This window comes from Juglans microcarpa x Juglans regia, chromosome 7D, assembly GCF_004785595.1.
Source record: "Juglans microcarpa x Juglans regia isolate MS1-56 chromosome 7D, Jm3101_v1.0, whole genome shotgun sequence".
NCBI lineage: Eukaryota > Viridiplantae > Streptophyta > Magnoliopsida > Fagales > Juglandaceae > Juglans > Juglans microcarpa x Juglans regia.
In genome coordinates this window covers 6871890-6888964 of record NC_054606.1, presented here as the reverse complement: position 1 = coordinate 6888964, position 17075 = coordinate 6871890, and the positions used below count along the sequence as shown (strand labels likewise).

Here is a 17075-nt window from a genome sequence, read left to right as displayed (position 1 = left end):
CTGAATTTAAGGATCAATATCTCCAATTTGTATTTTGGTCGGAAAACAAATACAACCCAGCTTTAAGCTTATCATATATACAGTTCACAAAGCCTATACATTGCATCCCACCTAAGATGAGGATCATATTGAACAAGCACAGGATCAGGAAGAACAAGGGGCAATTTATCGATGTACATGAACAGCCTCTTATTATTCTCTCTCAATATGGATGGTAAGTCAACAACATCACACTTATCTGTATAGATCCAAAGGTCACCGGACATTACTCTTTTGAGGCTGTCTCGACAAAAGGGGCATGACTGCGATCGTCCATGCCTAGAGAAAACAGTAAGGAAATGCAATATTAGAATTTAGATCCCAATTATTGTTAGGAAAGAGAGAAAACAAGTCATGAGCCTGATATAATACGTATTAATCAACAGAAATTTAATTACTGGGTAAGGATTTGCCAATTTCAAAGGATGTAACTTTCCATGTAAATCTCATCCATGAGACCAAAGAGATAGCCTACCAACTTAGTGGTGGAGAAATGGCCTTATCCAATGGGGGTAAGACCCCATGTTTGAGGACTCAGAAAATGGTCCTCCCAAGCCCAGTTTTTCAAGAAAGAAGAATGAAAGGCTACAAACTTCAATTGTCATATTTTTCTTTGCTGCTTATGTCATTTATATTTATAATACAGAATGAGCTCAGAGAAGGAAAGATGGCTTACCAATTCCTATAACAATTTAAACACAAAGAATGGCTGCAATTGGGCAATACGACCTTGCTGTTCACCTCCATGCAAATACTACACTCCTCCTCTCTTTCTATGTCAATTTCAGAGAGTTTCCCCCTTTCCAACTCATCATTTCTTCTGAATCTAAGAGTGCATGCCTCTCTCTGTTTCCGATCCTCTAAATCTGTGATGCCTCTTTGAAGTTGCAACAAAGAAGGAAATATCACCGCTGTTGACAGAAAGCCATCCTCATAAGGTCTTTCCGCCAGAGAGAATTATAAAGAGTGGTTTGGATTCAGAAATGAGTTGAGATGGTTTGTGAATAGTAGAATAAAAATTAAATTGTTTATTATATTTTGTGTGGGAATTTAAAAAAATTGTTTTGGGATTTGAAAAAGTTGAATTGTTTATTATATTTTGTGTAGGAATTTGAGAAAGTTGCAATGATGAGATGAGATGAGTTGAGGTAGGTTTTGAATTCAAATGAGGCCAGTCACAACAATGTTGAACATGTATATATGCACAAAATTTAAGTATTTTCACCTCCAAATTCTTTTTGATTAGTAAAAAACAACAGAGAGAGATTTGGAGAAGGTTAAACTCACCATAAAATTCTCTAATGCTTGCTTTCCTTTCATAAACAGACATAATGGTCTTGCCATCTGCATGGGTCTGCACCAATCCATCACATTGCCACAACCAACAAGGAATCATAGTCATATTATAGAATTACTACATCGTTGAAGGGAATGGGGCGCAAAGTAACACAGAGACAAATACAAGGACAGCTGACAAAGAACCAAAAAGGGGGAAGGAGAGAGAGTATGTACACATAACTATGAAAGCAGAAACTAACAGAAACGAGAAGGATAAACAGAGAAATATACCATATATATAAGAATTCTAAGTAAACCAAGTGCACCAGCAAGGTGACAATCAGTCCATTGAACAAGACAAAGAAAGAGGTGAGCCAGTGGACTATAGGACAGTCTCATCTGAACCAGTGCTCCATCATTCTCCCTTGGAAAATCTAAAGCCCTGGAATAACAAGAGGCAAAGAAGGCAGCACAGCGCACAATTAACAGATATCCAGCAACGATCATCTGAGATTATATAAACTCAAGTACGTGAACTGAACAAGTAGAACTTGTTAAAGACCATAATGCAGACTAAAAACAAGCTAACAATGCAGAAAGATTTTTTCAATCATCATGTAGCTACCACAAGCCTTACAATGCATTGATGATCTAGTATCTCAACATCATTGCCATCATACATGAGAGTTCCGATTCTTCAAATCATAAACCAGAAGGATTTTGATGCAAGCAGCAAAGTTCTAAAGCAGTCGATTGTCAGAAAAACAGATAGGCATTGAGTTGATGACTATTAACTAGAGTTGGCAACAAGGATCCTTTTGCACCACTTGGCCCTATATAGGCCGCTTCCCAATGTACCTCTCTAGTAACCATGTTTTCCTCCTAGGACTGTCGACATTCCGAATACAATTTTGGAATGTTTAAAAGACTATTTTTTTTTTTTTTTTTTTTTTTTTACATTTGGGGAGGGGGGATTTCGAAGCCAAGTCCTCCATTTTGGAGGCTGGAGGTTTATGCCAATCCTTTGGCATAGACTATTTGAATAGCACGGATATGTAATATTTGCAACTTACGGTTCAGCTTAACCACTACAAAATTTATATGGTAAATGACAAACCAACCTCAAAAAACACGTGTAACATAACTGTGCAGACAGAATATTATTCTGCATATACCATAAAGAATACTAAATACGACTCAACAAAGCTTCATAATAATCGAGTTTGCTGTCAATCGAACTGAATCATCCTTTATCCACTATGAAAAAATGAACTTGGTGAAATTTTTCATACTCGTTCCTTGTTATTTTGAAAAGTCAATAAGAACAAAAAAGTATAGATTCATGCCCTCGTGCTTTCAAAAAGTTACACCCAAAGCAATCAAGTTTTAGCTTCTTTATAAAAGTTCCATGTCACATTATACATAATTGAGCAAGATAATTGAGCACAATGAGCAGCCTAGTCTTGCAGTTTTCGAAGTCCAAAAAGTGAAGCTAAAAAGCAAAAAATAAAAAAAAAAAGTGAGAAAATTATCATCATCGATGGAAGTTTACTTTAATTGCGCGCGCCTATAGGCATTAGAGAGTGGGCCCACAAAGGTCCACCTGAAAGAATGGGTTCCTTGTGATTAGAACAAGTCAACAAACAGATGAGATTCTTTATCAGGTCCCATTTCTATCTCAAAACAAGAAAAATCTGCGCTTTGCTTTCGCATAACAAGAAGGCCAGAATCTGAATTTCCACTACTCGATCATTGCTATTTACTTTTGAAAATCGCACCATGTATACAAACAGCACAAGAGCAAAAGCAGCCCCTTTCAATTCACAGAGGTAACAAAAGAAAATAGCAGTTAATGGAAATCTTAAAATTCGTATCTCAAAGAGAAAGAGAGAGATTACAGAGTATTTGCATGCTGAATATCGGCTTCCAGCGCTTTCAGAGAATCCTTGAACGAAGACTTTCCCATGGCCGGGTATTTTCCCGGAAAATAAAGCCCATCCAAGAGAAAGAAAACCAGAGAAAACAAAACAGTGAACAAGGAGAAGAAAGAGAGAGAGAGAGAATGGAGTCGTCGTTGTTTCGTTGCCCCTCGTTGAAGCCGCCCCGTAATAAGACACTACCCTCCACTCCAGTGTCTCCACCCACTGCACTTCGTTCTAAGTTTCCGTCTCCTCCAGCACTCCTTATAGGCGAAAAAAAAAAAAAAAAAACCGCGCCGTAAAATGGCAACTATATCCTTCTCCAATCTCTTAAATTAATATTTTTTAAATATACAATCGTTACCTATAATTAAATAATTCAGATTTTTCTTTTCTTAATATATATTCGGAAAATCTTACCCATAAATGTGAATATCTCAAAATATCTCACGTCTCTCTTATTGTATTATCCAAATCATCTCAAATTAATAAATTATTATTCGGGAAAAAAAAAAATACTTAAAAAGTTGGTAATGTTCATTTTACTGTTGAATTTTCAAAATAACCAATGGCTTGCATTGGAAGCTGACTTCACGTTATTCTATCGAGTCTAGTTATTATGTAATAATTCGAAAAGAGTAGTACCATGTGTATAATTTTATGCACAATATTATACATATAGAGTAATAGTTTCATTTTATCTGTGTTTTATTTGTTAATTTAAATTTCAAATTTAAAATGTTAAAATTTTTATAATTTTTAATAGTTGACACACCAATACATATGACTATGCAAGTAAAATTATAACTTTAAATATCATTTTTCTTAAATAATTATATGCATACAATTATTTTTATAATTATACAACCTCATGGGAAAGAGTATTCTAATAACATAACTTATAAAAATAATATCGTTTTACATAAGTATCTTCAATTTAAAATCTAATTCTATAAAAAAAAAAAAATAGAATAATACCATCATGTCTTTTTCTATTATCCTTTTCATCTTTTATGATATGGTATTAAATGATTGAAAATTATTTGTTATATTTTATTTATAAACCTATCATTTAATAACACATTAATATATATTGAAAAGTTGATAATAAATAGATTTATCTTTTATAATACAAATTGTAAATTAAAAAAATCTATTCAACAGGCTTACACCATATACTTATTTTTATTCAATAGATGTGTGATGTAAGACTGAGTAGAACTCTTGCTCAATATTTTCGGTGTTTTAGCCTTTTAGGCAGGTTACTATGACCGTTGAAGCCAAAACGGAAAATGATTGGTGACTCCTAAATGTCCCTAATGTATTTTAATTTTTTTTTTTATTATTTTGTTAGTAATTAAGGAAGTAATTATTAATAAATTTAGATTTTTTTTAATAATTAAGAATATTTAAAATTCATTTAAAAGAAAATGAAAAAAAAAATGCAATTCCGCGATATTTGCGATGCACATATGAAAATCATCATTGTCCAGCCAAAACTGCTAGCGCGGCTCCCATGGTTTTGCTTGGCAAATGGGGCGGCGATTGGAAAGGTAACCTTATCCTTTTATCCGATGTATTCTTATAATAATGATATTTTATGATTAGTTTATTATTATTTTACTAACATGATAACATTTAATGAGATCAATTATTATTAAAAAAATTATATTCATTATTCTTATTATATAATTTTTTATTAAATATATAATATATAAATTATGAGTAAAATAATTCAATTAGTTTAGAAATAATAAAACTCACAAAAATTTTAAAAATTAAAAATAAGTATGGTGTGTGAGAATAATGAATGATAAAACTTGATTATATCAATTAATGTAACTTAAATTGAAATCCATTATTAAAAAAAACACTATTCGGTGTATAAAGAGATGAAAAATAAGGATGAAAATACCATACTATCTAAAATAATTAATTAATGTTCCTAGTGATTAGCCTAAGTAATCAGATTAGGTGTATATAATCAATTACTTCTCTCTAGTATTTTAAGTAAGGATAAGATCGAGGGAAAAAAAATCACCTTCTTTCTTGTTGTTATTGTGCTGTTGTTGTCCTTATCATATTCTTCTTCTAGTCACCAAAGATGCCTAATCCGTGTAAAGGGGATCAAATTAATTAGAGAATGTCAACACTAATGACTATGCATCAACCACCAATTATTCCGGCTAATCATTGTGAGGCATACCTTATGTAGTCTGAAAATACATCATTATTATTTATTATTTTATTATTATTTTTATTAACTTTTTATTATTATTTATTATTGTTTATTACTTTTTTATTATTATTCACAATATATTTTACCTTTTCATTATTATTAACAAAATATTTTAAAATACCTCATTATCCAAACGTAAGAATCGAAGAGGGTTGGATGCTTAATTCCACGGCCTCGGGCACTTAGGAATATCAAACTCTTGTTTTGTTATTATTATAATTCCACTTTTATATCGTCATATATAGTCGTCGTCATTATCGTCGTTGTTGTTATTATTATTATTATTATTATTATTATTATTATTATTATAATATTAGATTAATGTGTATATTAGTTATTGAAAAATGCTTGTTCCTTAATGGTCGAGACTTATCATTCGTCTTATTTCGATCTTTTGATCGAGTATTCTCGAACGTCGATCAATTTATTATGAACCATTTTGTCATCGTCTGAAAGTTGCTCACATTAATTAACATAAAAAATTGTTTTAACTTTTTTTAATTGTAATAGATTTTATTATAAAGTACTACACTCATATGTACTAGAAAAATGTTCGTATTTATCTGAGTTTGCCTTCTTATTTTAATCATTTATATATTTAATTTTTTTTATTTTATGATTAAGAAAGTAATTTTTAATATATTGATATATATTTTTTATTTTTTGAAAATATTTAAATATATTAAAAAATAATAAAATTATGCTAATAAGTACACTCAACAGTCAAAACTGGACATCACGCTTGCGAGACTCTAAATGCTATAACTCAAATTTTTTTTTTAAATAAAAAAAAAAGTTTTTATCAATGATTGTCTAGCCTTATTTGTTTTAAAAAAAATATTTTATCTCATCTCATCTCACTTCATCATTATAATTTTTTCAAATCTCTATACAAAATAAAATAAACAATTCAACTTTTTCAAATTTTAAAATAAAAATAATATTAAAAAATATATTATAACAATATTTTATTTAACTTTTTAACTTTAATCTCATCTTATTTCTGAAAACAAACTAGCTCTAAGATAATCAATAGATGCAAGGATGACTATTATTAGTTATATTAACAACATTTTTTATATATATTTTTAAATATTATTTAAAAAATTAAAAAATATAATATTATTAAAAAAACACTTTTTTAATTATTAAATAAAAAACTTAAAAAATAAAATAAAAAATAACTCAAACGAAAAGAATAAATAGTAAGAGCAGTATTTTTCTCTAAATTCAAAACCTCCTCGTTCTCAGCAACACTGTCCATCGTGAGTCAGGAGATGGATTAATCCCAAAGCAATTGTCGAGGCTTAGGACAAAACGGCCACATCAGACAACAATAACCCTATTTAATCTCTTAAATATTATATGTATGATAATGAATCAGATGCAGCTGTCATGATTGCAGGCTTCATTGTTACTCACTGCCTTCACAGTCGGTTCAACCACTTGTAGAAAATGACCATCCAACAAATGCGAGGAGCAGCCACCACAGGACTTGAGAAATTATGGAATACAATTAATATTCTTTATGTACTGTTGATAATTAATACCATTATAAATTACCCATTTTCTGGCCACGCAGAATAAAACCCTGGTTCAAAAAAAAAAAACAAAGAATAAAACCCCTGGATGGTATGGGAGAAGAGGTATATCATTCTCAGCATAACAATGTTTGTTTATGTTACTGTAAAATGTGGTTTTTTTTTTTTTTTTTATTATGTTGGGGGTGAAATTAATGCAAATGTTAAGATTGTTAGGTCTCATTTGGTTAAGCAGTTCAGATGAGATGAGATGAGATGAGATATTTTATTAAAAGTTGAATAAAATATTATTATAATATAAATTTTTAATATTATTTATGTTTTAAAATTTAAAAATGTTAAATTATTTATTATATTTTATGTGCGAGTTTTTGAAATTTGTAATGATTATATGAGATGAGATAGTTTGATTTTGTGTAATTAAACTAGACCTGACCCATGAAAAAAATTAAAATCCTTTATACATGGATGAAAAAAAAAAGAAAATGATCCTACAATTACAAGAACTTGATTTTATACGAGGATAGCATGAGATATAGAGTTAAGAGGAGAAGGAATATAAAGAATGGCAAGAGAATTGAAGTGGGCCACCAAATAGAGGATCGACTTAAAAGAAAGAAAAAAAATCTATTTATCATTCTAATGCATCATACATCACATATTATATTTTTTTATTTTATTAAATATGTGATATATAAATGATGAGTAGAATAATTCAATAATTTTAAGAAGCATAAAATAAAAATAAAATAAAATGAGTGTGGTGTGTTGTTCATAACTAAAGCCTATATCTACGAATTTTGAGTGTAAATCTACTAAAAGTAGAGTTGATGCAATCTCTCCCTCGTTAATTTCTCTATACAATCACTCTCATAGCCGTCTCTAAAAAAAATAGTCTAGAAGTTATTTGGTTCCCTTTATTTTCATTAAGATAGCTATGAATGAACAATTCAAGCATTACCCATCAAGCAACACCACAAAAAAGAAGAGAAGGACAGGCAACCATAGGCTCCCTAGATCAAGAAATGCATCAATTTAGACTATATAATGGAAGTCAGCGATATACACAACAGTACGTATATTAGCCTTTGAGGTGTCACTGCTCTTCAGTGGCCCAACTGCCATGCGCACAAGAAGTACCGACGGTTTGTTCACCACTGATTCGTGGTAGTGGATCAGGGTAGAGAAACTGATGTGACACCATATTCATGTACACAGATTTTCATATCAATTCATAGAGCACTTTAATTAAAGTAGGAGATAAATAGGGCAAAGTATTTTTACCTACCAATCCCATTGGTACTCAAGATAAAATAGCGTCACCACTCTCTCTCTCTCTCTCTCTCTCTCTCTCTCTCGTTTTGTTTTTGGGTTCTTCCTGAGGGCTCGAAAGTTTGCACCGAATATACAAAGAAATGCACAATTTCTTTTGGTGCAAACCATCGGTCCCTTTAGTCCTAGATAGTGAAAATATCTTATTTTATTTTATTTTATCGTTATAATTTTTTAAAATTTTTATATAAATATAATAAAAAATTTAATCTTTTTAAATTCTAAAACAGTAAGAATATTAAAAAATTATATTTTAATTATATTTTATTCAACTTTCAATTTTTATCTAAAATTATCTCATCTTATCTCATCTCACTATCTAAACCGTACTTAATATTTTCTTTATCTTTTTCTGATGGACAATACTAGGGGACCGCGAATGGTGTCTTTGTATTGTACCGATAAGTGTGAATCTATTTTTTGTTTTGTTTTATTTTTAACTATTTTTTTTATATATCTTTAAACATTTAAAAAAACACTGATTCACTAATAATTATTTCCTTAAATATTAAGTAAAAAAAATAAAAAATACAATCGGTGAGGATTGTTGATCATAATCCTTAGTTCAACAAGCATTTTTCCTTGTTGATAGTGTTTTTCACTAATGGTAAGACACAACGATAGTAATTTTCAAAGGACAACATGACATTTAGTTATGATTAATGTTACTATGTCTCCTAATTTATATAACTCACTTTATCTCTTGATGTGGCAGAACAATGAGTAGCTTATTAAAAAAATTAAAAAAGTAAACATAAAAGGGTAGAGTGAATCGAGAGTTTTAATCTTTCACTTTTTGTGTTTTTAGGTGCCGTTTTATTTTAAATATATTTTTTTAATTCTATAATAAGTCACGTGTGGTACCACATCAAAGGGTAAACGGAGTGATATAAATTAGGGATATAATAACATTACTTTTTAATCATATTGAGCAACATGTTTTGTTTTTATATTAAATAATTATTAATTTAAGAATTTAAATTTAAATAGTTTTAGACTACGTTTAAATGTTGAGATGAGTTGAATTGTGAATTGTAGTATTTTGTGAGTCCCGTTGAAATGAGTTTAACTTTTTTAGGTTGAGATGGTTTAATTTTTTAAGTTGAAATATATGAAATATGTTGAGATGAATTTAACTCTTTTTTTTATAGGAAGTTGATAAAGTATTGAGTCCCATCAATAATTTGTTTGAAATGAGTTGAGTTTAGTTCAATAAGTAAACACTACCTTAAAGGTCTTTTTATGAATATTAACGAATTTGAAATGTTGCACATAACATGACAAGTTCAACTTAAAACTTGACTAGGAAATCACTTCTACATAGAATGGTTAGAGTTCAGTTACATTTTTCGAAGAGAAATATTACTTATCATCCTCACACCATACATCATGATATGATTTGTCATTTTTATCGTTCTATTTAAACAAACATATTTATACATCAACACATGTGTGTTTAAATCGAAGAATAAGAATGTCAAATCACATATTAATGTGTGTTGTAGAAAATAATAAGTATAATTTTTCTTTTTTGAATTTGTCAAACCACAATTATAATATCATGGTAACTTACTAAGTATCACACATATTACTATGTATCATTGTGGCGATTATATGATACATTCAAATATCAACAACTTATACTTCTTCTTTTTAAAAAATAGGACGTATGATTGATGGGGTTAGAACCAACAACCAACAACCACACCCTTCCCTAGTTACTATAAAGGATAACATATTAGTTAAACGATAAATATTTTAGTTATAAAGAGATCACATAAAATTAACTTACAAATTGATGTGTCTCGATGTTGTACGTTAAATTATAAAATTACTTTTATTATAAAATAGATATAATGTATCATATAAAGATATATGTCAGTTTACATATTTACTTTTATGAAATCTTTTTGTGAATGTAACACTTATCTAGTTGAACTACAAGTTAACAGTTCAAGTACTTGCAAGTTAGCTTATAAACACAGTTTATTGTAGAATCACATTAATAATTGTAACAACATTTCAAAATACAAATATTTTTTTTTATACTAACTAACGCATCAAACAACATATCAATAGTGTGTTTGATAAGTCAATAATTACTAATAGTCGATAAAATTTTTAAAAAATGTTGGAGTATAGCTTTACACATTGAGAATATGGAATTAAAATCAAAATAAGAAAAAGTCAAAGAAGAGAAGAAGATATAGTTTCTGTTATTTATGTCAATTCAGTTATTGAAGTTGATGACTTAGTATAAATATGCTTGTACGTTTACGTATTATTCATTAAATATAATTCAGTCTATTACACAAACTCATTTCCTCTCCTCTGTTTGCTTCCTTTCTACTTTCATCAAGTTCCCAATTCATTTTGCATCGAGTTCTTGACATAGTATTAGATTGATGATTGCTTCCGCATCACAAAGTTATTTCATTCATTTGTTTCTTTGTTTTTTCTTGAACTTCTCCTCTGTACTACAATTCTCCATTTCAGAATTTGTAGTGATCCTCAATAAAAATTTCTTGTATTTTTCTCTATACATTCTTGGTATGAATTCTACCAATTTTAAGCCTGTAAATCCTTCAGATGATTCTTCAAGCCTGTATTATCTTCATCCTAGTGATAATTGTGATGCCCTCTTAGTTTCATAAATATTTACTAGAGACAACTATGTAGCTTGGAGTCGCTCAATCACAATAGCCTTGACTGTCAAGAACAAAGTTGCCTTCTTTGATGGTTCAATTTCTTCTCCTCCAACTAATCAACTTGTTTTGCTCATACAGCTTGGTTGCGTGCCAATAATCTGATACTTTCTTGGTTGATGAATTCTATCTCTAAAGAAATAAGAAACAATCTGTTATATGTTGCCTCGGTTTGTTGATCTCTGGAATGAATTAAAGACCAAATATCTAAGAAGTGATGAACCAAGAGTTTTTCATCTTGAAAAATCTCTAAGCTACATAAGTCAAAGGTCTTTATCTATAACTGAATATTTTAGTGCTTTTAAAACCCTTTGGGATTAATATGTTAGCTATAGGTCATTTCCAACATGAACATGTGGAAAGATGTCAATATGTACCTATGATCTTTTCAATTTCTTACTACTTCGACAACAATTTGATTATGTGTTGAAGTTTGTTGTTGGATTAAATGATTCTTATGCCTCTGTTAGGAGTCAACTACTCCTTATTGTTCCATTGCCTAGTATGGCTAAAGTCTTTTCATTGTTGCTTCAAGAAGAGAGTCAGAGACAACTTACCAATTCTGCATGTAATGAGACACATGCCTTAATGGCCAAGCAGTTTCCTCAGCCAACTACTCAATCCAAGTTCTTGAAAGAGAAACCAAAGAAGTCTTCCTTGTATTGTACTCACTGTGGATACAATGGACATACATTTGATAAATGTTTTTAGCTCTATGGGTATCCTCCTAGATGAACTGGACCAAAAGGAAAGTGAAACATTCCTTCTGCACATGCTGACATTTCAACTGGAGAGGTCTATATTCAAAATAGTAATGAGCAACAAAGATTTTCTTTAACTTCTGAAGAATTTAATAAACTTCTAGCACTTGCCAATTCCTCTCAACCCTCTCAGAATACCACCTCGACAGCAACAGTAAACCTTGTCACTTCTTTCCAATTCTCTGGTAAAGAACACCATTTTATTTATTGCAATTCTATCTCTTTTACTTTAAAATTCATTTTTTCTTGGATTGTTGATACTGGTGCAACAAATCATATGATATGTTTACTCCTCCTATACTCTTTTCCACCTAAACAAATAATTGTTTCTATTAATCTTCCTAATGGACATATTGTTCCAGTAACACATATTGGTACAATATGTCTTTCTAACACACTATTTTTACATAATGTTCTGTGTGTTCTCACATTTTCCTTCAACCTATTATCTATTTCCAAACTAACCAAAAAATCTAACTTTTGTCTATCTTTTTATGACTCTTATTGCCTTTTACGAGACCAATTAGTGAAGAAGATGATTGAGATTGCATTTGAGAAACAAGGGCTCTACCATTTGCCTCAAGTTTCTTCAAAACCTTATTCCTGCAATCAATACAAGTCTAATTCTACACTTTTTGCTTCAGCCATTACATAAAAATAGTTAGACCTTTGGCATTGTAGATTAGGTCATGTTTCTAGTTAGAGGTTATCCTCTCTCAATCAATTAGAATCTTCTATAACTCTTGATTGTAATAATATCTATGACATCTGTCCTTTAGCAAGGCAAAAAAAATTTTCATTTCCTGTATCTCAAAGTAATTCCAATAAAATGTTTGATTACACGATGCACTTAGGTATACATGCTTAAGGCAAAATCTGAAGCACCACTAACAAAAAAAATTTTGTAAAATGATAGTAACACAGTTTAGTATTTCAATCAAAACTATAAGATCAGACAATGGACTAGAATTTTTTCTTACTCAATTTTATAATGAAAATGATATTTTGCATCAAAGAAGTTGTGTAAAAACTCCACAACAAAATGAAGTTGTTGAAAGGAAACATCAGCACTTGTTAAGCACAGTTAGAGCCTTAATGTTCCAAGCAAATCATCTTCTAACCTTTTGGAATGACTGTGTGTTAGCTGCAGCACACATTATAAACAAAATCTCAACTCCTCTTCTTAAAAGCAAAACACCTTATGAAATGTTTTTTAATAAACCACCTAATCTCTCTCATCTTAAAGTCTTTGGTTATCTACATTTACAAATCATAGACAAAAATTTGATCTAAGAGCTACAAAATCAATATTTCTTGGTTACCCTTATGATGTTAAAGGTTACAAATTAATGGACCTTAACACCAACAAAATCTTCATCACTTGAAATGTTGTATTATATGAAAACTATTTTTTCCTTTGCAGCTTTTCCATCAAAACTTGAGACTCATTCTTTTCTGTTTCCTCTTTCAAAATTTCCTTATAATTATGAAGTTCATACAAGTTCTTCCCTTATTTCAGAACAGACTTCATCATCTCATTTGCCTAATGAAGAACATATTTTTTCCAATGAAATAGCTTCAAATACTGATAAGATTTCTCATCACAATACTATAAATACCTCAAATATAAAAAAAAATCTTCTAGAATTAGACAAACACCTATTTTTCTGCATGACTATTATTGTAGCAATGTTTCTTCAAATGCAAACCATGAATCTACTTCTACTGCTTGTTCTTTAACTAAAGGTAATCTATATCCTATTTCCTCTTTTCTTTCTGCAAATAGATTGCTAGCTTCACACAAAGCATTCATTGCCTCCATTTCAAATTCTACAGAACCTAAAACCTACAAACAAGTTGCTACACTACCTGAATGGAAAACTGTTATGAAAACTAAACTTGATGCTTTATAATTAAATAAGACTTGATGCTTTAAAATTAAATAAAACCTAGGAGCTTGTTACTCTTCCTAAAAACAAACAAACCATTAGTTGTAAATGGTTATTTCGAATCAAATATAAAGCTAATGAAACTATAGAGAGGCATAAAGCTAGATCAGTGGCAAAATGTTATACGCAGCAAGAGGGATTGGATTTCTTTGATACATTTTCTCTTGTGCCTAAGATTACATCTATTAGATTACTGCTTGTTATGGCTGCAATTAAAAACTGGCACATTCATCAACTAGATGTAAATAATGTATTTTTACATGGTGATTTGCATGAGGAGGTGTATATGGAGTTATCTCCTGGATTGATTGTAAAAGAGGGTAACAAAGTTTGTAGACTTCTTAAAAGTCTTTATGGGCTAAAACAGGCTTCTAGACAGTCATTTGCAAAGTTGTCGCTTTCATTAGTTATGGATTTGTTCAAGGAAACTCTGACTATTCATTGTTCATTAAGAAATCCACAACTTCCTTTATGGCACTACTAGTATATGTAGATGATGTATTATTAGAAATTCAATTGCTAAAAGATTTTATGTATGACAAGTTTACCATCAAAGATTTGGGGCTGCTCAAGTACTTTCTTGGTTTGGAAGTAATAAGGTCAAAAACTGGCATTTCACTCTGCTAAAGAAAGTATGCATTAGACATACTTCAAGACTCTGGTGTTATGAGTTCAAAACTTGCTGCTTTTCCAATGGAGTCTAATATTAAGCTAACTTGATCCTAATCCTTATGAGGATCCATCAGCTTACAAGAGACTTGTTGGAAGACTACTCTACTTGACAATCACAAGACCAGATTTAGCCTATTCTATTCAAGTGTTAAGTTAGTTTCTTGCTAAACCTGCAGTTAGAGTACTCGGATACTTGAAGGCTACACTAGGACAAGGTCTATTTTTTTTTTGCATCATTAGACTTACAGCTTAAAGCTTTCTTAGATAGTGATTGGGTAGGCTGCATTGATTCTCGAAGAAGCATTACAGGTTTTGCAATCCTTTTGGGCAAGTCACTAATTTCATGGAAATCTAAAAAGCAAGTTGCTATCAGTAGATCTTCTGCAGAAGCAGAATATTGTGCACTTGCAGCAACCACTTGTGAAATTCAATGGTTACTTCATGCTTTACAAGATCTGCACATCAACCATCATCAGCCAACATCACTCTACATTGGTAGCAAGTTAGGCTTATCTATTGCCACAAATCCAGTCCAACATGAGAGAACAAAACATATTCAAATTGATTGTCATCTTGTTTGAGAAAAGTTACAGGAGAATATTATCAAGCTTTTTTACATTCCATCAAGATTGCAATTGGCAGATATATTCATAAAGCCTCTCGGTTCCTTACTCTTTCATCATACACTTCGCAAGATGAATATTCTTAATATACATGTTTATCTTGAGGGGGGGGTGTTGGAGTATAGCTTCACACATTGAGAATATGGAATTAAAGTCAACAGAAGAAAAGGTCAAAGAAGAGAAGAAGAGAGAGTTTCTGTTATTTCTGTTAATTCAGTTATTGAAGTTGATGACTTAGTATAAATACACTTGTACATTTACGTATTATTCATTCAATACAATTCAATCTATTACACAGACTCATTTCCTCTCCTTTATTTCCTTCCTTTTCTGCTTTCATCAAGTTCTCAATTCATTCTACATCGAATTCTTGACAAAAAGTAATATTTACTATGCAGTTATGTACTAATTATATATGATTGTGTCCCTGACATTTTTGTTAAATTAGGCTTAGATTGCATTGAAAAATATTGACAATCCATTTCATCTCATCATTACAATTTTCATAAATTCTCACATAAAATATAATAAATAATTCAATTTTTTCAAATTTCAAAACGATAATAATATTAAAAAATAATATTTTAATAATATTATATTTAACTTTTAATTTTCATCTTAACTCACTAGCCAAACCTAACATTATTGTATCTTGATTATTGCCTTGAGGCTTACTAACATGAGTTTGGAAGAGTTTTATGTTTCTCTTCTTTTGAAAATTGGAAAGATGAGTGGTTAAAAGGGAAATGATATTTGTATTTATAATTTTTACTTACATAAAAATATGTGTCGACGTGTATTAAAAATTATGAAATTATGAAATTTGAAATTTTAATTTAAAAAGAAAATAGATAAAATTGATATTGTATGTAAAATTGTAATTACATATAACACTACTCTATATAGGTTGTCTTAAATTTATTGCTCAAATGGCCTTCTTGAGGTGGCCACGTGGTTTATTAAAATAAAAAATAAAACAAAAGGGTGTTTGAAAATAAAAAAGAGGAAGATTGAAATTCTAGATTCCCTCTATCCTTTTTATGTTTGTGTTTTTAACTTTTTTAATAAATCACATGGTACCACATGGTGGTGCCCGTCAAGAGAGCCATCTGAGCAGTAAGTTTCAGATGACCAAATAGTATTATTCAAAATAAAAAGATAAATATGAATTTCCCTAACCTTTTTCCCTCCTAAAATGGTGGTCGAAATGTGGAGGCTTCTGTTCAAGCGTGGAGATTTTTCTTTATCTAAGTTTTTAAAATGAGTTATTATATTCTCAAGTTAGTGTGTAAAATACATCATCTACATAATTTAAATGGTAAAATTTGATTTGTAAGATTTAAATTTTAAAATTTATCTTTCAAATCAAATTATGTCAAATAATCACTTAATTAAATGTGTCATGCACATCAGTTTGAAAATATAATTTTTGTTTTAAAATAGTCTAAGATTCACTCATATTTTAAATCAGTGTAAATATTCTTGACATATATCTATGAGTTATTATATTCTCAAGCCAGTGTGTAAAGTATGTAAACCATATTACTTAAATGTTAATATTTAATTTGTAAGATTCATATTTTAAAATTTATTTTTTAAATTAAATTATGTCATATAATAATTTTCTTAATTCTGCTCGCATACTTGGGAATATATTTTTTCTATATTATATAATCTATCTACTTTAGGGCCTCTCATGAGGCAAGAAAAGAGCTGATGAATATTGTAGGGGCCCAAAAAAGTAACGAAGTCCTAAGGAAAAAAAAATAGATACAATGTAACGGGAAGTTGGAAACAGGTGCTAAAAACTCGAGACGACATCGTTCCCCAATTGCGCAGAGCCCAAACGGCATAGAATTAGCCACGTCGTCTCCCGCCACCACCAAAAACCAAATACCGGGCATAGCCCTAGAATGAAAATATTATTCCAAGAGTATCCGTATTCCTTTATGGTCTCTGTCTAGCTTGAATTGTGTTCATTTCCCGAAGGCGGAAAGGTCAATCGCCTACTTCATAT

General features: G+C 30.2%; 1 protein-coding gene across 1 annotated transcript; it reads right to left on the bottom strand.

The window, feature by feature from the left end:
• Positions 1–48: 48 nt before the first annotated feature.
• On the bottom strand, positions 49–3486 carry LOC121239040 (E3 ubiquitin-protein ligase AIRP2). Its single transcript, XM_041136159.1, has 5 exons — positions 3216–3486; positions 1609–1759; positions 1327–1393; positions 716–950; positions 49–318 (listed from the first exon to the last, which is right to left on the bottom strand). Exons 1-5 carry the CDS (start codon positions 3281–3283, stop codon positions 72–74), a joined length of 768 nt encoding a protein of 255 aa, XP_040992093.1. The 5' UTR covers positions 3284–3486; the 3' UTR covers positions 49–71.
• Between the last annotated feature and the right edge of the window lie 13589 nt (positions 3487–17075).

Coding starts and splice junctions, on each gene's coding strand:
- LOC121239040 (XM_041136159.1), bottom strand. CDS start 3,283: ATGGGAAAGTCTTCGTTCAAGGATTCTCTGAAAGCGCTGGAAGCCGAT. Junction 1,760..3,215: donor ATTCAGCATGCAAATACTCT/GTAATCTCTCTC, acceptor TTGTTATTCCAG/GGCTTTAGATTTTCCAAGGG. Junction 319..715: donor TTAAATTGTTATAGGAATTG/GTAAGCCATCTT, acceptor TGTTTTCTCTAG/GCATGGACGATCGCAGTCAT.